The sequence below is a fragment of the Cucurbitaria berberidis genome (genome assembly GCF_010015615.1).
Source record: "Cucurbitaria berberidis CBS 394.84 unplaced genomic scaffold K460scaffold_3, whole genome shotgun sequence".
In the NCBI taxonomy this organism is placed as follows: domain Eukaryota; kingdom Fungi; phylum Ascomycota; class Dothideomycetes; order Pleosporales; family Cucurbitariaceae; genus Cucurbitaria; species Cucurbitaria berberidis.
In genome coordinates this window covers 2800526-2822509 of record NW_024468937.1, presented here as the reverse complement: position 1 = coordinate 2822509, position 21984 = coordinate 2800526, and the positions used below count along the sequence as shown (strand labels likewise).

At 51.6% G+C, this 21984-nt stretch overlaps 10 protein-coding genes and 1 non-coding gene across 11 annotated transcripts; 4 read left to right on the top strand and 7 right to left on the bottom strand.

Moving 5' to 3' along the window:
- Positions 1 to 1172: 1172 nt before the first annotated feature.
- K460DRAFT_355316 (serine/threonine protein kinase-like protein) lies at positions 1173 to 3876 on the bottom strand (the record flags this gene model as incomplete). Its single annotated transcript, XM_040931871.1, has 3 exons — positions 1173 to 1526; positions 1577 to 1995; positions 2049 to 3876. 3 exons carry the CDS (start codon positions 3874 to 3876, stop codon positions 1173 to 1175), a joined length of 2601 nt encoding a protein of 866 aa, XP_040788065.1.
- An 821-nt stretch (positions 3877 to 4697) lies between these two features.
- Positions 4698 to 7590, top strand: K460DRAFT_110081 (uncharacterized protein). The gene is made up of 2 exons (XM_040926545.1): positions 4698 to 7512; positions 7581 to 7590. The coding sequence occupies exon 1, from the start codon at positions 4792 to 4794 to the stop codon at positions 7366 to 7368; it is 2577 nt and encodes an 858-aa protein (XP_040788064.1). The 5' UTR covers positions 4698 to 4791; the 3' UTR covers positions 7369 to 7512; positions 7581 to 7590.
- K460DRAFT_337781 (histidinol-phosphate aminotransferase) lies at positions 7575 to 9371 on the bottom strand. The gene is made up of 3 exons (XM_040931023.1): positions 9092 to 9371; positions 8865 to 9038; positions 7575 to 8804 (listed from the first exon to the last, which is right to left on the bottom strand). Exons 1-3 carry the CDS (start codon positions 9175 to 9177, stop codon positions 7745 to 7747), a joined length of 1320 nt encoding a protein of 439 aa, XP_040788063.1. The 5' UTR covers positions 9178 to 9371; the 3' UTR covers positions 7575 to 7744.
- Positions 9372 to 9625: 254 nt separating this feature from the next.
- Positions 9626 to 9725, top strand: K460DRAFT_t44. Its single transcript has one exon. It is a non-coding gene; the product is annotated as a tRNA-Glu (tRNA).
- Positions 9726 to 9977: 252 nt separating this feature from the next.
- Positions 9978 to 10929, bottom strand: K460DRAFT_355313 (sure-like protein; the record flags this gene model as incomplete). Its single annotated transcript, XM_040931870.1, has 2 exons — positions 9978 to 10708; positions 10755 to 10929. 2 exons carry the CDS (start codon positions 10927 to 10929, stop codon positions 9978 to 9980), a joined length of 906 nt encoding a protein of 301 aa, XP_040788062.1.
- Positions 10930 to 11667: 738 nt separating this feature from the next.
- Positions 11668 to 12763, bottom strand: K460DRAFT_109996 (uncharacterized protein). Its single transcript, XM_040926544.1, has 3 exons — positions 12431 to 12763; positions 12168 to 12380; positions 11668 to 12117 (listed from the first exon to the last, which is right to left on the bottom strand). The coding sequence occupies exons 1-3, from the start codon at positions 12577 to 12579 to the stop codon at positions 11823 to 11825; spliced, it is 657 nt and encodes a 218-aa protein (XP_040788061.1). The 5' UTR covers positions 12580 to 12763; the 3' UTR covers positions 11668 to 11822.
- Positions 12764 to 13266: 503 nt separating this feature from the next.
- K460DRAFT_366371 (peptidase C1B, bleomycin hydrolase) lies at positions 13267 to 15394 on the top strand. The gene is made up of 3 exons (XM_040933360.1): positions 13267 to 13485; positions 13542 to 13633; positions 13686 to 15394. Exons 1-3 carry the CDS (start codon positions 13350 to 13352, stop codon positions 14994 to 14996), a joined length of 1539 nt encoding a protein of 512 aa, XP_040788060.1. The 5' UTR covers positions 13267 to 13349; the 3' UTR covers positions 14997 to 15394.
- K460DRAFT_337768 (uncharacterized protein) lies at positions 15334 to 16284 on the bottom strand (the record flags this gene model as incomplete). Its single annotated transcript, XM_040931022.1, has 1 exon — positions 15334 to 16284. The coding sequence occupies exon 1, from the start codon at positions 16171 to 16173 to the stop codon at positions 15334 to 15336; it is 840 nt and encodes a 279-aa protein (XP_040788059.1). The 5' UTR covers positions 16174 to 16284.
- Positions 16285 to 16601: 317 nt separating this feature from the next.
- On the top strand, positions 16602 to 18049 carry K460DRAFT_376910 (uncharacterized protein; the record flags this gene model as incomplete). The annotated part of the gene is made up of 3 exons (XM_040934930.1): positions 16602 to 16775; positions 16832 to 16880; positions 16932 to 18049. 3 exons carry the CDS (start codon positions 16602 to 16604, stop codon positions 18047 to 18049), a joined length of 1341 nt encoding a protein of 446 aa, XP_040788058.1.
- Positions 18050 to 18292: 243 nt separating this feature from the next.
- On the bottom strand, positions 18293 to 18670 carry K460DRAFT_376909 (uncharacterized protein; the record flags this gene model as incomplete). The annotated part of the gene is made up of 2 exons (XM_040934929.1): positions 18293 to 18324; positions 18376 to 18670. The coding sequence occupies 2 exons, from the start codon at positions 18668 to 18670 to the stop codon at positions 18293 to 18295; spliced, it is 327 nt and encodes a 108-aa protein (XP_040788057.1).
- A 764-nt stretch (positions 18671 to 19434) lies between these two features.
- Positions 19435 to 21568, bottom strand: K460DRAFT_283257 (uncharacterized protein; the record flags this gene model as incomplete). Its single annotated transcript, XM_040928643.1, has 2 exons — positions 19435 to 21143; positions 21274 to 21568. The coding sequence occupies 2 exons, from the start codon at positions 21566 to 21568 to the stop codon at positions 19435 to 19437; spliced, it is 2004 nt and encodes a 667-aa protein (XP_040788056.1).
- Between the last annotated feature and the right edge of the window lie 416 nt (positions 21569 to 21984).

Genomic DNA, 21984 nt, shown 5'->3' with positions numbered 1-21984 from the left:
ATTCACTATAATTAAGGTCAACGCATGGAGGAAACGAATTTACACATTTATTTGGTCCATTCGTATTGCGTTTGCATGTCTTGTGTCTCGTCTATACTAATATAACTAACTATTAATATAGTCGTTCATGCTGTCAGGTTTGTGAAGCCCCTTTGATATAGGTTTTTGACAATTGCCCCTCTATCTAGCTTGTGGTAAGTGTTAACACACACACGCATAGGAGGACTAATGTAGATATGCAAACAGTGCCAACTAAGTAACAATAAAAGTAACCCGCTAAACGGCATACAGAGTTCTATAGATACAATCTTGTTGTCATCGTCCCGCGCGGCATGAGGCAGCGCATATAACAAAGAAGAAGGGTGTCGCGCGAAGAGCTGTTGAATTGTCAAAATCAAACATTCCAAGTTCCATTCCATTAAAACCTCCATACGACGCCATATGTCTGTGGCAGAATCTAGATGGAGTCACTCAAGGGAGAGAGGTAAGTACAAGAAAGAAAATATTGTAGTAGTAGCAGCAGCAGCAGCATCATAGCCCAATCTACGCGCAGCCCCAGCTACCCAGCATCTTAGCCTGCACAAAAGCGAAGAGGCAGCGTAATAGAAGAAAAAGAAACTGTCCATATACGGACAAAACCGCGGCTACAAGATAGAAACGGATTTGTTGTCGCGACAAGTTTCTCAAACCAACCCACCCATCCACCCATCCACCCACCAAAAGCAAACATACACGGCGGGTGTGGCAGAAGAAATCAAAAGAATACGAATAAATAAAACTTTGTTCTGCCCGCTAAAAAAGCCCAAAAGCCGCTAAATGCGAAAGTAGTTGGAGTTTGAGCCCAACCGAATCCATCTCTTGGTGAAAAAGAAGAATCTTGTAATGCCTGTCATACCTGTACGAGAATGAAAGATGTAAAACACAAAGGGAATACCCGGGGCAAGAGAGCTGTATGATGGCCGTCAAGAATAAAACACCCACCAGAACGCCGGTCGCTAGATGATCGAATGATTTCTTTGCGATAAACATATGCTAGGAGTAGTTGCGAGAGGAGCTTGTTGGTGGACGAGATGGCCGAGGGGGATGTGGCGAGAGGCCACTGGGTCTATCCGATTATGGTAGGGCGCGGGGTGTTTCAAGATTCCAATTTTCATAGACCTTCTTTTCTCCCCTTAAAAGTTTGCAAGTCCGTTCTTGCTGTGACGTTTACTAAAGCGCTTCCTGCCCTTGAGCGAGTCAGTGTCGGTATGGTCTTTACGAAGATGGCCATGGCCATGTCTTGCAGTAGGGATGTTGACACCATCTAGAGCGGAATCTCCGTCCAACGTACTTGTTGGGGTGGATAGGCTTGAGCCGAGCTCATTAAGTGCGGCATCGCCAGCATACGCAGAATTCTGCATGGTCTGTGAAAAGGCGTAGTCGCGAGCTTGTTCGATGCTGTCGAGCCATTCTTGGCTAGAGTATTTACTACCATCGGGGTCGCTCGTGGTGCTTTTGGGGTCTTCAAAGACATATTGCTTATCTCGCTAGACATTGGTTAGTATATTGCCATGGCTAGATGGATATGTTGACGTACTGTTTCTACAAGCCACGCAGTGAGACCCTTTGAATTTTGATACGATCTCCACGCGCAACCGGCTGACAACAACGAAACCTCCTCTTTAAGCTTCTTGTCGTTTGTGCCTGCCGCACACATCAAAACACGGGCGTTCGAGGTGATCATCACCAGGCGTGAACGTTTCTTAATCGTATTTCCACCAAAGAAACGCGAGAACTTTTTGGGTGGCTCGGCGGGTTCCTCCTTTCCGCCTACGGGGTGACCCGCGGGATGTTGTGTAACAAACATATTGCCGAGCTTCAAAATCCGCTCATCTCTCTTGGTCAGGACAGGGGACCAATCAATGTCAAGTTGACTGGGAGGTGGCAGTTCAGTGATGAGCCTTGGCTTAGGTCGGACTTGACTACCAGCCACTGATGGTGCGGGTGTTGATGAACCTAGTGCTGTGTTAGCCACGAGAACGTCTTCATGTAAAAAAAACCGTACTTACCATTGAGTTTGATGGGCTCGTGCGGAGGAGGTGCATAAGCCTTCAGACGCGGAGCCTTCTGTTTCCACAACCCTTTACCCCATACAACTCCGTCGAAGAAGGCATGGTTCTTGATATGCTCCATCGGTAAGCGCGTCAGTGGATCCAAAACTAACAACCTCTCGACTAGGTCTTTCGCAAGTGGCGGGAATCCGTCGGGGAAAGTGTAATCTAAGCCCACAATTTTCTGAAATGTCATGTACTCGTTCGCAGCCTTGAATGGAGGCCGGCCAACAAGCAGTTGAAAAATGATACATCCAAACGCCCACAGATCGCTCGCCTTACAAGCGTTCTTATCCGTCAGCAGCTCTGGCGATACGTATTCGGCTGTTCCAACAAAAGACTGTGCGCGATCCGATTGCGCGCCTTCCAGCGGATCCCCAGTTGTTGAACCAACACCATTTGGCTTCCTTGAGTCTAAGATCTTGGCGGTGCCGAAATCGGTAATCTTGACGTGTAGTGCATCATCGAGCAAAACATTCTCGGGCTTGAGATCTCGATGTATTACGCCCTTGTTGTGCATGTAATCGATGGCATCGAGTATCTGGGCTCCGTAGAATCGTGTGCACTCGACGTCGAAAGAGCCCATCTTCTTGAGAAAGCCCAGCAGCTCGCCGCCGGCTGCCAAATCTAGGACAAAGTAGAGCGAGCGCTCGTCTTGGAAGGTGTAGTATAGTCGAACGATGCCGGGATGCTCGGTTAATCGGTTCAGTGTGTCTTTTTCAATGTTTACGTATTTGACCTTCTTCTCCTTGATGATATGACGCTTGTCGAGCACTTTGATGGCGTATTCGCGTAGCGTCTGTCGGTCGGTAGCGGCGAGTACGGTGCTGTAGGAGCCTTCACCCAGTGTTCTGCCAAAGGTAAAGTCCTTGACGCCCTTTTTTACCACTCTTGTTATGGGTCTGCCGTTCTGATCCACCTCTTGCCGTGTGCTCACGGCTGCGCCCCTGTCCTTCCATTCCTCGCTACTCGACAATGGACCGCCCTCGATGCTGTAGGGTGAGCTGGACAGATGTGGCAGAAGCGGGGGGGCTCCATCCATGGGTATCCGCCTCGAACTTCTCCGGGGCGGCAATGGGCTGTTCATGGCGGACAGTTGGGCGGATTGGCGATATGGGTCTCGGCGGCTGGCCTCTCGCACTGGCATGGCACTTGGTGCAACTCGCGAGCTGGACGTCCTCCGCACATCGAGCGCCATTGCCTCGTCGTTGTATCGATAGGTGCCTGGGGCGGTGGTGGAGCTCGTGGACAGGTTGGGATGTTGGTACATGCTCGTCGAAACGGGCCGCTCTCGGATCGGCTGGGGCGGCGGCGGGCCATTGCGTTGTTGCAGCATGGGCGGTTGGGCGTAGGGAGGAGGGTAGGAAGCTTGGTGCTGGGCCTGGTGGGCCAAGGGCATCGACTGGCGGTGGGAGAGGCGCGGCGACTGCGAGGATGACGACGACCTGGTCTCAGCCAGCGGGGAGGGATATTTCGAGGGCGACGACGAGGGCGAGCTGGTGCCAAAGGCATGCGGGTTGATGCCGAGCAAGCCGCCTGCCTGGGGCGGCTCGTCTGGCAAAGCATATGGGGCGGCGTCCTGGGGCTTTGGCCTGTCCTTCTCTGTGACGGTACTCGACGACGATGGGCGCGAGGGCGATGACGAAGGCCGGGCCGGGGCTTGGGCAGTCTGGCTCTCTGTGGGCAGGCGGTGCGGCGGAGGGGACGAGGCATTGTCTTCGTCTTCGTCTGGATTCGCAATGCGCAGCCCGCCGAGGGACTGCGACAGGCTCAGGTCGCCATTCATCGTGGGCGGCCACTGGGCAGAGCAAGAGCACAGCAGAGCAGCGTTGCGCTGCGCTGGCGGTAAACGAGCGAAAGGAAGCAGTCGAGGCAGCGAGGGGACAAGCCGTAGCGCGACGACGCTAGGTAGATCGGCGTGTTTGCAATTTCAGGGGGGGCAGCGAAGGCATGGGAGCGCCCAGAGGCCAGTATAGTCCAACAAGGGGATTATTGCCGTTGGGGGTTGAGGATAGCGATTCCGAGCCCTGTGCCTTGTGCCTGTGCCTGTAGCGTCGTAGCGTAGCCCGCTGATGTCGTGTCTCGGCAAAACCGCTGACAACCTCACCACTCGCTCAATCAACCATATCCGATAGCTGACCCCGTGGATGGATGAGATGTCGAGTTACCGTCTCGGTGTAATTACGATGCTGTCACCTATGCAAGAGTATGGTATGGCTTCAGTTCCCGCAGCGTGCGCATACACATACACACACACACACACACACACGTGCTGCTACGACAAGAACAACTGTATACGTTTTTCGAACAAGAAAGAGGCGTCACACGCAAGCAAGAAACAACATGGCTGTCCATGGTCTGGCAAGAGCTTTTCGTCACCTGCCTGTGGTGTCCACTACCTGTTCTGCCAGCCAGCCTTTCCAAACGCATATCCCAAATCATCACAGGCAGAAACAACGATGAAAAGCGCAGTAGGTCGTGCCAGCTACCGTCATCTCAATCATCATGGGTAGAAACAACGATCAAAGCCGCAGTAGGTCGTGCCAGCTATTCCCTCTCAACCATCATGGATAGAAACTACGATCAAAGCCGCAGTAGGTCGTGCCAGCATTAACACTCTCCATTTGGCCTTCACCTTATTCTCTTCTCTTCCCAGACTCGCTAACCCCAGGCTCCATTTGCCCATACTCATTGGCAAGACATGTTACGCTTGAGGCCCTCAGAACTCACCCTGACGCCCGAGCATGTCGACGAGTCGTTTCGCCGCATAGCACATAGGCACTCGTCAAGAGCCACGACTGTTGCACCATCTCGAGCCTCTGCACACCCTGGCCGGCCCATCCTCAGGCGTGGTCCGCAGAGATCAACTCAGGATGCCATCACTGCCCTCGGGGACATTCCTATTCTGAGACCTTCGTCTCAGCAAGCTGTATACACATCCGTGGAAGAGGATATTGACCACAGCCATCATTCTCAAGTCGAAGAGGCTCCTATAGGCACAAGTCCACCTGCATCGAACGGACAGGCGGTATCCGCACTCACAGCAGCCTCGTTGGCACTCCGTAGCATGCATATTCCATTCAGGCTCACACGATATCACCAAGCCTCGCACACAGCATCTACTCCTGACGAGCCAGCGCCTACAGACGCGTCGAATCATGCAACGCCTGGCCCAGCTGGGACATCCAGCCCCGTCAACATGAGCGAAAGGACCTCCCAGCCGCGCCTGGAATTTTCTCCTAATAGCCCCGCAGAACTACGAGGAGGTGGTGGACCCAGAAGAAATCGTGCCCCTGCCTCACCAGAAAGACCCCGCGCTCCCTCTCTGTCGCAACAGGGGCAGAGACCCAGTTCGCCTGGGACACAAGAGCGTTCACAAAACGCTGTCGATGCCGAGCAAGGTCCGAACGAAAGACATCCAACAATATATCTACAGGGATTTTTCACAGACCCTAACATAACCCCTGGCGGGGTCAGTTACGACTTCGAGGAACTTCACCCACGAACCGAGCCACCTCGCCGTAGCAGTCGTCAGCCAATGCTCACGCGCAGTTTCTCTTCAGGCAGCGCTCCTACTTTCGCTCTACCACAACGGCCAGATGCATCCAGGTTGTCTACAGACCATGGGTATAGCATCATACCAGCGCCCCAGCCTCCGATGCGTCCTCCGACTCATTTTCCGGGTATCTTCAATACGCATAATCATGCATCTTCCTTACCAAGCATAAATAATGTGTACAGATATGTCTTTCAGGCTGATCAGGTTAATGCGGGATCGAGACAGCCCAGCAGTGAAAGTTCAGGTGCCAGTGCTGCATTCTCTTATTATGGCTCAGATCTTCCTGCATCGCGGAATTCGAGTAGCACACAATCGGCACCGGATCAGGTTGCTCAGTATGATGGTGCTGTTCCTTCAAGACATGTTAGTCACGCTGCACACAATCCACCTCGTCCGTTGGAAATTGGTGACCGTTTCCCCCCACCTCGCCCGTTAGAGATTGGTGACCCTTTCCTGCGGCCGCTGTCCCGAAGAGGCTCAAGCCGGTCATCGCCGAATTTAGCTTTGTCTGTTCAACATGGCATTTCGCCATTGCCATCGATGCCCTACACTCGTGGGCAAGGCGTCCAGAGCTCTCCACAGCCCCCTCCTGGCTTGGTCAATAGCGTTGTTACAGGTGGGAATCCCATGGATGCAGCCACGGCGGCGGCGCAAGATCTTCGCTCGCCTCTTGACGATTATTCCGAGCAGTATCAACGTTCCCTACAAGCTCGGCTCGCCGCACAGAGGACACATGCCCAATCAAGATCATACCCCGGCCAGCTTGACGGGCTCAACACATACATGCCACGCCAAGGTATAGGTAGCCGTCCATATGGTACTGTTCAAGATCCGTATGGGCCGATGTCTACGGGTTATCGCCAACCACAGCCGCCCGTTCTTCGCTCCACCCTTGGTTCCTCCGAGCATGTGCCTTATCCACCAATACGAATGTCACAGTCTTACGACAGAAGCAGCCAGCCAATTAGACCCAACCCATTCGACGAAGCACCATCTTCTCTTCACTGGCAAGGTCAACCGCTTCGAGCAGCTCATGGTCATCAGAGTTCCGTTCAAGCCATACAAGGAATGAACGCACGACATAGTCAAGGACCCCTGCCTGGGCCCACCCAATTCAGCAGCATACCTCAGGAGGTTGTCCCTCGTGACATATCAAACCGGCCTCGTACGCAGCAACCGCAGCCACCGCATCATTTCGCTTCTAGAGTTTCACCACGCCCTCCCAATGGCGACTGGACAAGTGTTCCGTTGCCCATCACCCAGCCTAGACGACCGTCACAAGGTCACGTACCCTCAGAACATAGAGAACCCAGACTCTCGCCCGAAGTGCCGCGTAGATTTCTACCTCAGCGCGGTTCTTTTTCACTGCAGCCCGACGAAAGGCCTCCTCGCAACACCACGCGCTCTCGCCGCAGGCCATCTACTCTTAACCTCCAACCCACCCTCGATAGTCCTCTGACTTCCGTGGCCCTGGATCATGGCAGCGGCACCACCAGCAGACGACCACGGTCACTTCTTCCTCGCACAAGATCTGTACGTCCGCGTCTAGCCATCCCTGCACGCCAGCAAGATCAGGAGAACTCGGGCGAGGGCGAAATGGCGCTGATGAGAAGGGAGGAGGGGGCGATCAATTCGCGTTATGGAGAGGAGGAGCAGAGGGATGTTATGGATGAGACGCCGCCGCGGGTTGGGCGGGTGGAGCGACGCATGTTCGAATAATGGGGGTGGGAAAGCTGGGTGGAGGACTACGAGTTTTGTAAGATTGGACTGTTTTCATTGCTGGAGGATGGATGGATCCTTGGATACTGAGGTTGGATAAAGAAGGGGAGGATGATTGATACTAGGTTCGATTAGTATTCTATTGTACGTAGCTTTAGTTAGCTCATGACGTACAAGTGTCAATGCATGGCATTTCTAAGCTTGATAAGTAGGTTGATATGATTTGCATGTCTTGTCTATCCCTTCCACTTCGCCACGCACTCATATGTAACCGGCGAGAAAGATTACTCTACACCAAGTAGGACCTTGGTCCTCCCCTGATATGCAGGATGATAACACTATTATGAAAGAACAGGTGGCTTGCGCCATGGCCCTTCTATGCAACCACATCATTCGCCTCCGTCTCTCTCCGCTCCTCCTCTTTCCCGCCCAGCTTACCCGTTCTCCGATAAACCGCCTCAAGCACCGTGCGAATCTCCTGCAGAAAGCGATCCACTTCCTTCTCCGTGCCGATGGTTATCCTCAAGCACCCAAGACACCCATGCTCCTTTCCTCTAAACCGAACCACCACGCCCCTCTCTTCAGCCAAACCCTCGTATACCGCAAGCGCCGCTTCGTTCGACGGCTTTCCCCCCTTGTCCGCCGGCGCATCGAGGATCTGGTAGAGCAGGAAATTCGACTCCACGCCGCCGTGTAGTCTCCCCACGCCCGGAATCTGCGGAAGAGCAGCGATGAGCCTATCTCGCTGCTGGACGATAAGGTCCTTGTTCCTCCGCATAACGTCGAGGTGTTTCGGGCTGAGCGCCGCGCGCGCAAGCTGGCTCGTCGGATTGGGAATATTGTACGGCGCCTTCATAGCGTTGAGCAGGGACGCAATGGCAGGATGCGTAAATGCCGCGCCTAGCCGTATACCCGCCAGCCCAAACGCTTTGGACAGCGTCTGCATGACGACGAGGTTGGGCCACTCGGCCACCCACTCTGCTAGACTGGAGCCTTCGGGCGCGAAGTCAATGTATGCTTCGTCGAGCACTACGACGCCGTTCCAGCTCTCATGCTCGAGTATCGCTTGCACGTCTTCTTTCCGCAGAAGTTTCCCCGTTGGATTACCCGGTGAGCAGAGATAGGCTAGCTTTATGCTCTTGTCTTCGTCCAGCGCTTTCTTTATCGCTGGTACATCGAGATCAAAGCTTGGGGTTTGTAGTGGGATCTTGACGAGGTCGACGTCGTTGACTTGCGCGGAAACACTGTACATTCCATATGTGGGCGGACATGTGAGGATCTTTTCTCTGCCGGGGACGCAGAAAGCGCGGATGAGAGCGTCGATTGCTTCGTCGGAGCCTACGCCGACGAAGAGGTGGGCGGGCGTGATCGTTTTCGTCGTGTGGGCATGCGTGTTGCGGAGGTTGCAGAGGAGTTGTTTGAGCTCATCTTGGTGACTTTTAGGAGAGTGTTGTTAGCTTTCGCATGGAGATGGTGGTCAGTGACGGTGCGCGTACGGATCTGGGTATCGGTTTAACCCCAGTAGATCGACATTGATTGCGGACGATGAACCCGATGCAACATTGGCGTTCGCGCCTGAGAATTTGCCCTCGCCGCTCAGCGCTAATCCAGGTCCATATGCGTTTTCATTTGCGTCGAGGAGGATGTTCGTGCCGTCATCTTTGTAGTCACTGCGCGATTGTGAGCTTCGTACCGCGCAAAAGAGTCATGGAGCTTCACCTACTCGCGCGCACAGCGGTACGGCTCCAATGCTAGGATGTTGGGTCTTGCGCATTTCTGCAGATCAAACGGCGACCTTTTTGGAGCCATTGTGAGAGAGTTGTGGAGGTAGGAGAGTAGACGGCTTCGTGATTGTAACTAAAGTTAATGTTCGCGGGGAACTTTTGTATGGCGGGGCAGCGCTGCGGCGATGTCGGGAGTCATTCAGGTCCTAAGGTAGTCTACAAATAGCATGCATTTTGATGACTCGACGACACAATGACTGACTATCTTTCAATTTCTAGACTACGATAAGTTCATGGTTTTTACAGTTTGCTGTTGCTCTGGTGCTTATCTTCCAATGTCCATTTTGACTTCTAATGGTTGGATTGAAATAGCCGAACCAAAAAGACTATCTCATGCATACTCACAAACTAGTCAAAAACCGGAACCAGATTTTCTTGAAAGAACTCTCACATGCCGTCGACCCTGTCTGACGTGTAGAAAGCACCTAGAATATGGTTTGGATAATCTGGAACACCTTCATAAATCAAATACATCCGATATGGTCTAGTGGCTAGGATTTGCCGCTCTCATCGCAGAGTCAGCTCACTCCCTGTAGTGCCGGCAAGGCCCGGGTTCGATTCCCGGTGTCGGAAATACCCTCTTTTTGCCCTTTGATCGAGGTTTGGATGGTGGTGGTGGGTTTGTGGGACGTCGGGTGGTCAGGGGCAGAATTTTTGATGGTCACGTGACCATTATAACAAGGAACACAAGGCGCACTAGAAAATAAAGTCCACAACAGCAAATCAAGTTTCACAGCATCGATTTTGTAGAGGGAAGCATACGATACATCATTAGATCAATTAAATTGGTTCATCTTTGTCTACGTTTGTCCCACTCAAAATCTTTTACGGAAGGCAAGACAGAAGCGGTTTCAGCTTGTTGATGATCTGCGTCTGGACCGCTGCATCATTGACCGTCGACTTGTCATTCGCATCGCCCGGGCTGATCGTCACATAGCAGCTGCTGCCCCTCAGCAAGATGACATCGGCCTCCCACGGCAGACGCGTGCTGCCGCACCAGTTCGCATCCCGAGAGCTGAGCACGCCAGTGTTGATGCGCGTGAAAATGTACTTGAACTCGCTAGGCTTATTGCACTTGGTCTCAGTAACAGCGGGGAAGTTGACGTTGAGATAGGTGTTGGCGGGGAGGTAGGGCTTGCCGCTGTTGATGATAGTGGTGGTGATATTGAGAGCCAAGTCGGCGTACACCTTGCTGTGCAGAGGCGTGGGTGCATTCCAGGCGGTTGGGTTACCAGTCTGGCCTGAGAAGGCGATTGCGGGAATTTGTGCCGTCTTTGCTGCGTAGGTAGCCGCGCCTACGGTTCCAGAAAAGGGCACCTGGACTGCGACGTTTCCTCCGACGTTAGGGCCTGTGAGAGCAAGCTCGGGTTTGGCACCATTCCAGAGCTTGGGAGCAGTCACGTCGATGCCAGTCTTGATGGATGTGACTGGGAAGCTGTTGACGTAGTTGAGGCGCGGATCAGTTGCGTTTGCTCCAGTAGGAGGACTCTTTCCCGGGCAAGACGCATGAATGCAGCCATCGGCGTCGACTTGTTTCGGTGCGGCATCGTTAGAGCCTATTGTGGTCAGCAGGGGTTGCAAAGTAAATGTGGTAGAACAAACCAGTTCCCGATTGATTCTCAGCCGGTCCTGAGAGCACTACTTGGTGGCCAGCGGAATTCAAGACATCGAAGAAGGTCCGAAGATTCGCCTCTGCCCACCCATCGTCGTTGGACTGAATGATGCGGATACTCTGAGCGAGAGGAAGCGCAGCGGCGAGTAGGACAAAGGACCGCATCTTGAACGAACGATTGAGGTAAAAAGCGAAAGACTACCGGACGAAACACACAAGCCACAGGCAGGCTATTTAAACAGACAGGAAGGCGGAGTCCCTACGTTTATACATATAAGAATCCATTGTAATATCAGCCGCTGAGGTCTAGCTACTAGCCATCGGCAGCCAACCCTAAACACATGCTCGTCTCCCCATAAAAACCGAGACTTAAAGCCATGGCAAAGTCGCAAAGTTAGAGGAACGTGCCAGTCTTCGTCCTATGATTGACCGCCGCATAGATTGGAAGGTCGCAGATGCCGGCTTTCAAGCTGTGAGTGGTGGTTGTGCTCCGAGGCGGAGACCCTTATAGGGTTTCACGTCCCAATGAGTTGTAGCGCCTCGGTTGTGTGATCTGATTTGGCAGGTGTTTCCGATGCGCGTTCGCACGTGTGACTTTGGAAAGCTCCCATTCCCTGAACGACCCTCCAATTTGCCCGAGTCGGCCCTTGTATACGGTTCGCATGCACACATCTACTGTCATGGTTCTTTACACCTTCCATATTAGATGCTTGCCATGGACAGTAACTAGATGAAACGGCCCGTTCCATAGTTTAAAGAAACCGACATCCACATGAGTGTTGCGCGAGAATGTCGTTTAGCCATGATTGGTCCGTACCAATAAGAGAATGGCGTGTGATGTGTTCCTCAGACATTATAGGCGTATTTCGTGAAGCCAGCCACATCGGCGTGATGGCTTGCTACCTAATTCCTGTAATCATCGCATTGGTATTTAACTCCTCCAGCGCGCAAACCGTAGTAAAACCCGCTCATTTGCGCCACAAAGCAATGCTTTCCCAATCTCTCAAAAACGCCTTTTGTGCAAGTTGTCCATCTTTCCCGTCAGCTTCAAGCCTCAGCTACATTACATTAGCCGGCTTCTGAGGCTGCTGACTGTAGTAGTCTCCTGCAGCACCCGCTTGGTATGGCGGCAAGTGCCCAGCCTGCAGTTCAACAGGTTCGGGCGTATGCGAATATGCGGTAGTCTGCTGGTACGGATTCGCGTTCTGGTACTGGGTAGGGTAAGGCGCTGGGTAGGTAGCCGGTGCTGGAGCCGCAGGGTTGTGCGCGGGAGCGTACTGTCCGAGCTGGGCTGCCTTTTTCGCGCGAGTGTAACCGATAATCGAGTATATGAGGAGGCCGACAAAGGTAAGGCTGCAACAGATTAGATATCTAGGCGCACACGAAATGGCAATTGAACGTACAAGATAAAGATGCTGAAGCCAATGCCTACTGAACTCTTGCCTCTCCCTATGGCTACAAAGTTTATGATAAGGACGACTGCCCAGAACCCAGTTTGGATGCAATTCATTATAAGGAAATTGCCCGGCTTTAGCGCATCGCGGAGGAAGAGCACAATGGCGAGGATATCCATTAAGAGTACAATAATAATAAAGAGCATGAAGACGACGACAGATCTGAAGCTGTTAGCATCTTGTCCTTCTGAAAGGTGTCAAAGGCGGCTTACGCGATTGCTGGTTTCGCGACGTCCTTGATGTTGTTTACACTCTGCAATACCCACGCATATGTGGCAATAATAATTATCATTATGAAGATGCGGACAGTCCAAAAGGGCACGAGGACACGCTTCTGCCACAGTACTGGTTGTTGCGCCATTTTGATGCGGTGGTAGAGGTTGGCGGATATGGATATATGCGCGCGCGAATTTACTGAGTTATAGGTGGAAGGGAACTGTGCGGTCAATGAACGTAAGAAGAGAATGAGTGAAGTGAACGAATGGCCCCCAGAAGACGTTTGCACTTTTCGAAGATTAACATGCGGCTGGGTTACGTGCTAGTCAGGGGAGAACGTCCGATGAAACACGCGTGGCTGACCCTGCGCATCCTCATCCCCAGTCTTGGCCTTCAGGCGGGAACTATGTCATGACTGTAATTTGTAAAGAACGAGGTGCGCATCAATAAGAATATGAGCATTTGGAATGTGTCAAGAGGCAAGGCTGTTCCGACAAGGAATAATACAGCTGTTTCAAGGCTTGCAAGGGCCTTGTGTCGGACATCGCGGAGCAGGCATTATAGGCGAGCTCGTATAGAGCAGGGCGCGAAACGAACATGGAGAAATCAAACATGATATAGCAGAGCAGATGAAGACCAGACTAGTGGTCTTGAAACATTCGAAGCCCGTCGCCATACGATAAGTAAATATAGCTACTAACTGTAAGGAGCCAAGACGCGTTCCGGCACCAGCCCATGTGATTGTTGGTGGGGCTGGCACGAGACCCCTGCACGCGACGCAGCTCCCTATCGATAAGCTCGATAATGGGCGATACACCCTGATGGCCAGCTCATCAACACCACAGCGTCGACTTACCGTCTTCTTGCGAGATACCATCTACACACCTCTCAAGCCCCCAGCAGCAGCATATCATCATGGGTGCCAACCAATCCAGGCCTTCCGATGCTGCCATCAACGAAAAGCTCATCGAGCGGCTACAAGCTCTCCACATGAAAGATGAACGCCCCATGAATGAGAAGGATGGCTATATCGTTGTTGGAGGGGAAGCCCGTATGTCTCTTCGCTGCGGATACTACGAGGATGAAGTCTGACGTGTTTGCCCAAAGCGTCCAAATATACACCGGGCGCAAAACACCACCAAGATGTATCTGCCGCCTCTATCGGCGAGTGGGAGAGAGAGCTCATGGAAGACCCAAAGGTGTGACACTTATCTATCGCGTCCCTCCTTACAGAATCTGATATGCGAGTAGAACCGACTAGCCCTTGCAGCTCTCAGCTCCAACCCAGCCAACGCCGTACTATCCTCGCGATCAGCCACAATCTCAGACACCCAGAACTTCAACATCAAGATCCCAGTCGAAGGCTCCCCCGTCACCAACCAAGCTTCTTCTGGTCGGTGCTGGCTCTTCGCTGCCACCAACGTGTTCCGTATCGCGATAATGAAGAAACACAAGCTCTCTGAATTCCAGCTGTCACAGGCATATCTGTTCTACTGGGATAAGATCGAGAAGGCCAACTACTTTCTCGAGAGCATACTTGATACCAAGACTGAAGAGATAGATAGCCGCATCGTGCAAGCACTCATGGCGAGCCCGGTTGGCGATGGAGGACAGTGGGACATGGTTGCCAACCTCGTGCAGAAATATGGCCTCGTGCCTCAGTCACTATATCCAGACTCGTACAATGCCACCAACTCATCAACTATGGACCGTCTAATCACCACCAAGCTCCGCGAAGATGCCGTCCGCCTACGCTCCATCGCAACGAGCGCCACGTCGCCTGAAGTCATACAGGCTACCATAGCTACTGAGAAGGAGAAAATGCTGCGAGAGATTCATCTAATCCTAACTCTGATGCTCGGTCCTCCGCCGCCCTCCGACAAGGCCTTTACCTGGGAATACTACGACAAGGACGGCAATCTCTGCACCTTACGCACTCGCCCCACCGCCTTCGCCAAAGAACTTTCCGACAATAAGACTGTTCGAGCTCTCTCGGGTACAGACGTACATCAGCTCTTCTCCCTCGTCAACGACCCTCGGAACCCATACAATCGTCTCCTCAGCGTGAAGCGCCTCGGGAACGTGTGGAACGGCCGACCAGTGACCTACGTCAACGTTGATATGAAGATCATCAAGGAAGCGTGCATCGCCACGCTCAAACGAGGTATACCGGTCTTCTTTGGCTCAGATGTTGGAAAATACTCCGACTCGACCAAAGGTATCATGGACACAAATCTCTTCGAGTATGAACTCGGTTTCAATATCAAACTCGGGTTGTCCAAAGCGGAGCGCTTACAGACTGGCGAAAGTCAGATGACGCATGCCATGGTCTTGACAGCGGTGCATGTTGTTGATGGGAAGCCAGTAAGGTGGAGAGTAGAGAACTCGTGGAGTGATAGAGTGGGTGACAAGGGATACTTTGTCATGAGTGATGCGTGGATGGACCAGTTTGTGTACCAAGTCGTTGTTGACCCAAGTGTTGTCAATGCGACTATTCGGAAGGTCTTGGGGCAGAAGCCAAAGATGCTGGAGTTGTGGGATCCGATGGGCGCTTTGGCTTGAACACGTGCCTGTTTCATGGTGGCGTCTTTTTGGTAGCGTGCGTCCTTCTGCAGTGATATGTCTTTTTGAGCAAGTATAATGCAAGTAATGCGATGAACATGTCATGAGTATATACAGAACTTCTGACATCTGAAATGGCCCGAAAGAATGTTTTAGGAGTGTATGCGTGATGGGTGCCCATGATGAGCCAATGGCTGAGGTCTGGCTTCGCTTGAAAGTACGACAAGTAATACCGCCCTAACGCTATCAATGTTGCTTTTTATTTACTTATGAGAAGATGCTCGTTGTTGTTGTTGTTGTTGTTGTTGTTGATTTCGTGTCTCGTTAATCGGATGGCTCAATATCGGAGCCACTGAAAGTCATCATGTGCTAGAACTAGGTTATGCCCTTCACCCCACACTTCCCCTTCGGTCGCAAAACGCAGCGATCCGATTTGGATCAATGGGAATAGTCGGTCACATTCGCTGGCATTGAATGCCTTAAATCTTTGAGAGGTAGCTTTGAGCGTATCCTGCATTGTTTCGTGTAGCGATTGAGCTGATGCTTTGTCGACGTGAACACGACGGGTGTACTGGGTGTCGTTGTGAAGGCCACTACGTATGGGTAGAATCAATTTGGTGGGGGTCCGAAAATTCAGGGTAACGACTTCTGTGTATAGAACTCTGAAGTTGGAATTGCCGTGGGAGAGAAGTGTCGCTAATGTCTTGAGCAGTATAGCAATATAGTCGAAGAGTTGGACGGCAAAATTCTTGCCAGAGTCCTCGAGGAGATGGGTTAGTTCTCCTTCCCTAGGCATGGACGACTCAGTTAGACCGTCTCTGAGGGGCTCCCGCGTACGCAGATCGACGTTGATGGAAAGGTGGTTTATAGTTGGTGACAAGGAAGGAAAGCGTATCCAAGTCAGAGAGAAGTACGGCCGGCCGTGAGAGAAGGTAATGTCCAATGTGTAGTCGAGCTGTTTAGACGCCACTAAATGCTGTATCGCGTGCTCGAATTCGCAATTTATTTGTCGACAGACTCGCAGGAGACTTCGAAAACATCGCAATGGTAAGTCGTTCTTCACATACTGTTCCGAGACCACCATTACCCCGCGGAACGAAGGCTCCAACTCCTGCCCCAGTAACAATTCATACACATGATTCCTGAGCTCCAAAGGCAGATCCAAGAAACCAGGCATTGCCAGATGGAGGTTTATCAGATCAAACGATTAGATGCGATGTCAGGGAAAAGCAGGGGACGGGGCTAGACGCTGGAGCGGACGCGGGCTTGAGGGGATGTCGCCGGACGCTCGGGATGAGAAGCTTCATGAGCCTCGAGCCCGAAAAGCAGATACGCAACAATGAGAGGGAGGCTGCTCGAAATCCATGGAACGGAAAACAGAACAGGCTGGCAGGTTGAAGTGAGGCTGTGAAGTTCGTGAGGGGGATGCAAGGGACCGCCCGTGCTCAGCCTGGAACACTGGAACGCGCACGTGTCGACGACAAAGATCGAACAACGCCGGGTAATGACGGGAAGCACCATCGTCATCACCACCAAGCACAATGAGTCCACGCACTGTCTTGCGTGCAACATGCCACGCAGCTATACTGATATCCCATTGCGACCATGGATGACTACGAACTCGACCGAATAGCCTCGGACAACCCAGCTTTGACCGCGCCCACAGCGCAGGGCGTGCCAATCAATCGCCACAGATCCAATGGCTGGACGAAAGCGTCTGCAAGTCAACCTGAAGACTCACAACATGCCGAAACTCCCGAGAACCTGACCAAATACGAAGTAAGTGTTTCACGATCATCTTCCAAATTCATTTCAAGCTTCTAAGCAATGCATAGGTTGGCTGGCGTAGGATCGTCAGGAACTTTTCGCCATCATGGTTCTCAGGTCTATCATCCTTATTCCCATTAACTCAGTGCTGTCCCTAACGGTTAACAGTCACTATGGGCACGGGGATTGTCTCGTTACTTCTCGTCGCTATTCCCTTCAAGGCAAACTGGCTCTATTGGCTCGCAGTAGTCTTCCTGGGACTCAACACCATTCTATTCACTTGTGCTTTCTCCATTTCCGTCTTTCGATATGCTGTCTATCCTGAGATCTGGACAGTTATGATCGCCGATAGTGTGAACTCGCTGTTTCTGGGAACAATTCCCATGGGCTTCGCTACGCTAATCTCAGCATGGTGCTCCGTATGCATTCCATATTGGGGGTCTTGGGCGGTTACTTTCGCCTGGGTTTGCTGGATCATTGACGCTGTGGTTGCTGTAGCTGTCACTATCTCTCTGTCCGTCCTGTTGATATCGGCGTCACAGCGACAGGCTCTCGATCGCATAACCGCAGCTCAATTGTTGCCAATCGCTGCATCCATTGTCGCTGCTGGTACTGGTGCCAGGGTCGCTGAACATCTTCCAGACCCGGAGAAGGCCCTTGGCACGTTACTTGCATCCTACATCATGTGGGGCATGTCGACACCGCTGGCAATGACGGTAATAGTCATGTACTATACGCGTCTCGCTCTTCACAAGCTGCCTCCTCGAGAAATTGTCGTCTCCTCCTTTCTACCATTGGGTCCATTAGGCATGGGTGGTTACTCTATCACGTATCTTGGCAACGTTTCCCGCCGCGTCTTCCCCCAGACCGAATTCTTCTCCGAGATGCCGGTTGCTGGCGACATGTTCTTTGTTCTTGGTATTTTCATCGCACTCATAATGTGGGCCTTCGGTCTCACCTGGCTATGCTTCGCACTCGCATCTATTTACAAAGCACGGCCGTTCCCCTTTAACATGGGTTGGTGGGGCTTTACATTTCCGCTTGGAGTTATGGCACTTAGTACCATTCAGTTTGGAACTATATTTCCAAGCCTATTCTTCAAAGTCCTTGGGACGATTTTTGCAGTTGCTGTCATACTGCTTTGGTGCGTGGTAGCTGCCGGAACGGCCAGGGGTGCTTGGAATGGCAGGCTGTTCAATGCACCCTGTCTCAAGAATTTACCGAAGAAAGAAGACAAAGAAGAGCTAGATGAGGCTGAGAAAGAGAAAGGTATGCCTCGGGGTTGAGTCCAAATATCAAGCGGGCCAACCAGCACCAATGCGTTGAAGCCAATTCACAAAGAATGCATAAAAACACCAACTAGAGTATGATTGGGATTCATTTGCGACAATGTACAGATCCACGAAGGCCTCACCTACGCGCCGAACCACTCGGCAGCCATAACAAAGCTCTTGTTCTTAACTACGCACTCAACCACCCCTCTTCAAATGATGAGGCGTTGAGACCCTCTAAATACGGAGTCGATACCTCTAGTTAGCAGCACCTGCCGCCGAGCACTCATCTACCCTTTCATTAGCAAACTCCACATCGCGCATCAGCGGGGAAACTATACCTTTCTGTGCCTGGCACTCCTGGGTAGAGAAGTCTCCAGTCCCTCCATTCGCAGCATTGGCACATGCATTGAACTGCTGATCGCACGAGCGCTGCAGTGCAGCCCCAATGTTCACAAATGTAGCATCCTTGACCTGGAACGGTCGGTCCTCGTTGCCCGAGTCGACGATAGGAGTTGCTTTAATGCCACCGAGAGCGCCGGTGAAGGATTGCGAGTTGGCCTGGCGCACGTAAAGGACGCGGGCGCTGCTGAGTGCCGCGACACTGAGAACAAGGATTGCGCTGGTGAACTTCATCTTGTATGTTGGGTTGTGCCTTGGGTATTTGCAGGGTTGATGGCTGGAATAATAGTTGCTTGGATTATATGGGAAGTGAATAGTGCGTCCGAGCGCTGAAGAAGAGAAAGACTGAAGTAAATTGAAGTGAAGTGGCTAGAATGAACGTTTTGCTTGATAATAGCACGCCCCGACGGAATCCACGGGCGAATATATAATGCCATTTGCAGCGCAAATCCCTACTCTAGCATACTTCACCGTGCACACGCAACGCAATGCCTAGATTACCAAAATTGCAAGTCCACATCCTAATGCTGGACGTTGGCGTTCCGCGTTGCTGCCTGGTTGCCTGAGTTGCCTGAAACGCAGCATGTCGTGAATTCGCTGCGCAGAACGCTTCACTGCTTTTTGCCGGGCAATGTGGAACTCAAGTAAGATTTGCAGAGTTGGGCAAATAAAGCCGCTTAAGGCGACTGTTATGCTGTCGGGGCATTTAGCGGTATTGGTTAATAGGCTATCTTTTTGCCCGGTATCCTGGATTTCCGAAGTGTGTGGGTCGTGATAATAATAGTTTCGATGCTTGATAGGACTTTTGGCGCGCTAAGAACGATCTTAATATGCGCTGTTATTGAAAGTCGATGTTGTGTAGTAGATAGTCTGTAAAGTACACGTGTGCAGTCAAAGCGATATCAAGTGCATCCCGCGTCAAGAAGTCTTAGGCGACATATTTGGACGGTTGGCTGAATGCAAATCCTGATTCTACCAGCGCGCTCTTTGACATTAATTTATATATACCATCTCTTTCTATCCAGTCTCGCCACTAGGCCATCATCTGCTTTCCCAAACGCAATAGCTCCAACCGGCTGTTTTGCGCAAACATCTCCTATCCTCACCGGCAAATCATGCAGTAGTGCTGCTCTTTCCAAACCGTGTAATGTCGTACCGCCTGTAGGTATGGGTACGTAAGGATTCAGCATTGCAAGCGAAGATGCGTATCCGATGATGTCTGGCGCCAGAGTAATGTACTTTAGTACAAGGCCAGTGTATGAAGCGGCGAGCAGTACCAAAGAGCACACAAGTAGTGCCGTAAACCACTTCCAATTCGTTTTATATACCATCTTACTTTCTTGAAGTACAGTGGCTTCCGTCCCATTGAATGTGATGTTAGAACCGTACGACGTGCCAGTCATCATTCCTGTTTGTGTGAGGTTCTGGGGCAAATGGCCACCCAAGGCTAGCGATCCATATGTTGACTGGAAAAAGGTGTTGTAGAGAATCGTGAGACGCTCAGCGAAGACCTCTGGTGGAAGGCGATACAACTCCACGTTGTTGTATCGTGCTCCGATAAAGTCCGTTGGATCCATCATCCACTTCTCCATGTTTGTCGAGCCGCGTGCTCCAGCGTTACCCACATTGTAATTGTCTACGGTTGGCATGAATGACATCTCGTTGCTTAAAAAGTTGCCGCGTGTGAGGTTGTCGAGCTCCTTTGTGTATCCGTCGCCGAACAAGTCCAACTTCTTCATCTTATAAACTGCGCATGACGTCCCATTGCAACGCACACCAGATTCAAAATACTCGAAAAAAATCTCGCAATTCGCCACTGAGAACTGGAGGTCCGTAAAGTTGGTGTCATCTGCCATAGATTTGCTCAGAATTGGACACGGATAACTTTTGCAGTCCGGAACCTTACAGTCCTTATTATCACCGCAGAGCTTTGACAGATTAAGGGGGTGTAGCTTCCACGTTGACGTCAAGTTGCCAAATCCACTCTTGTCCCTATCCATCATCTTATTGCTGGAACAGGTGATGTCGAATTGGCGGGCTTTGATGTTGAAGGTACTGAAGCCAGCTGAAGGCGGCCCAACTATTGGAACACCAATTAAAGAAGCATACGTGACGTTTGCATTCGTGGTATTTTGAATTTCTTTCCACTCATCAGAGGTACTGTTCTCGATGTATCGGTAGATAGGTAGTTTGACGTTTCCCCACAGGTCCATAGGTGTAGCCTGATACTTAGAGCTGCTTAACAAAGCCGCGAGGAAGATGGATGTGAAGGTACTGCGCCCACTATTCGCTGAACTAGCTCCTAGAATGACAGAGGTCGATATTGTCTGCGGGTCCATATAGCGCACGGTAGCTGTTGACGTGATGTCGTTGCTCTCCTGGCCTAATAAGCGAAGAGCGGATTGACCTCCAACGGGCGACAGGAGCCACACAATAATCGAAAAAAGGCCCACAACGGACCAGGAACGGAGGCAAAGTTGACGTTCCAGTGCAGAGAAAACAGATTGGCAGCCGACCAGCTGTTCAAGACGGCCAAGCGTAGTGCCTCGCTCAGCAAGATAAACTCCCAAGTGTCGAAAGAACCGACCCATCAGCGCGGCAAATATGAGTGGAAAGATAGTAGGCGAGAGAAGTAGTGTCTGTCTGAGTCGGTCCCCGTATTGCGAAACCTCTTTGCCGTCTAAACTAGCAGCTGTGAGAGCGAGAGCTATTGCATGTAGCGGTCAGTATTTCTGAAGATCCAACATTTGATGCAACAACAGATTGTCCAAGTGACGCAAGCTATGAGACCGAAATTGCCTAACACACTGGTGGCGAAGATTCTTGACTGAACTTACCTACAAACATGATAGGCGATGACGCTAATATCGCATCGAACACCATGAGCGACATTCTTGAAGGCGTGAGAGCCGCCGCCCGCTGCGAGTGAAAAGGCCAACTATTAACAGGTGCTTCGCTTGACCGAAACGCTGTTTTCGAGTCAACATTTTTCGTATCGCGGTCTGGCGGTGTCCCTGATGGCGGCGCGTAATTGTCAGTCCTTGCACCGTATCGCGTGTTTAGTTCGATATTGTCGAGTGGTATGGATTGGGAACTTGAATTATTAGGATTGCCGATCTGTATGTATGCCATGGCTTGCAGCAAGCTAAAACTCAGGAGAACAGTCCCACGAGCCAAGGACGAGAACGCAAGTCAAACGTCGCGTGCAGGGGTCCTCCTGAAGAAAAACAAATGAAACACGAGAGGAGAGACGCGCTAGTAAAAAGAAAACGCGAAGATGCGAGATGTAAACCAAGAGGCAGCTATGCGACCAGCCTCAGCATGTCAGAAGTCGCCGTGGTACTAGGGCGGAATAAGCCGGCGAGACCTCGTCACGCAACATGAGGCCGTAATTTGCCGCAATAGCGCTAAGCAATGCCATGCACATCTTAATAGTAGTGTCGACGCAATGATTTTAGTTTTGCGGGGTGAGTGGGCTATGGTTGATTAAGCTAGACTCATACATCTTGCATACCTCCTCTAATATTCCACGTTTCATAATCAATATG

Excerpts from the sequence above, each read along its gene's own strand:
- K460DRAFT_110081 (XM_040926545.1), top strand. The coding sequence starts at position 4,792 with ATGTTACGCTTGAGGCCCTCAGAACTCACCCTGACGCCCGAGCATGTC.
- K460DRAFT_337781 (XM_040931023.1), bottom strand. The coding sequence starts at position 9,177 with ATGGCTCCAAAAAGGTCGCCGTTTGATCTGCAGAAATGCGCAAGACCC. Across the intron at positions 9,039-9,091 it reads CCGTACCGCTGTGCGCGCGA|TGACTACAAAGATGACGGCA; the intron begins GTAGGTGAAGCT and ends ACAATCGCGCAG. Across the intron at positions 8,805-8,864 it reads TTAAACCGATACCCAGATCC|TCACCAAGATGAGCTCAAAC; the intron begins GTACGCGCACCG and ends CTCTCCTAAAAG.
- K460DRAFT_109996 (XM_040926544.1), bottom strand. The coding sequence starts at position 12,579 with ATGGCGCAACAACCAGTACTGTGGCAGAAGCGTGTCCTCGTGCCCTTT. Across the intron at positions 12,381-12,430 it reads GTCGCGAAACCAGCAATCGC|ATCTGTCGTCGTCTTCATGC; the intron begins GTAAGCCGCCTT and ends TAACAGCTTCAG. Across the intron at positions 12,118-12,167 it reads GGCTTCAGCATCTTTATCTT|CCTTACCTTTGTCGGCCTCC; the intron begins GTACGTTCAATT and ends AATCTGTTGCAG.
- K460DRAFT_366371 (XM_040933360.1), top strand. The coding sequence starts at position 13,350 with ATGGGTGCCAACCAATCCAGGCCTTCCGATGCTGCCATCAACGAAAAG. Across the intron at positions 13,486-13,541 it reads CGTTGTTGGAGGGGAAGCCC|CGTCCAAATATACACCGGGC; the intron begins GTATGTCTCTTC and ends GTTTGCCCAAAG. Across the intron at positions 13,634-13,685 it reads AGCTCATGGAAGACCCAAAG|AACCGACTAGCCCTTGCAGC; the intron begins GTGTGACACTTA and ends ATATGCGAGTAG.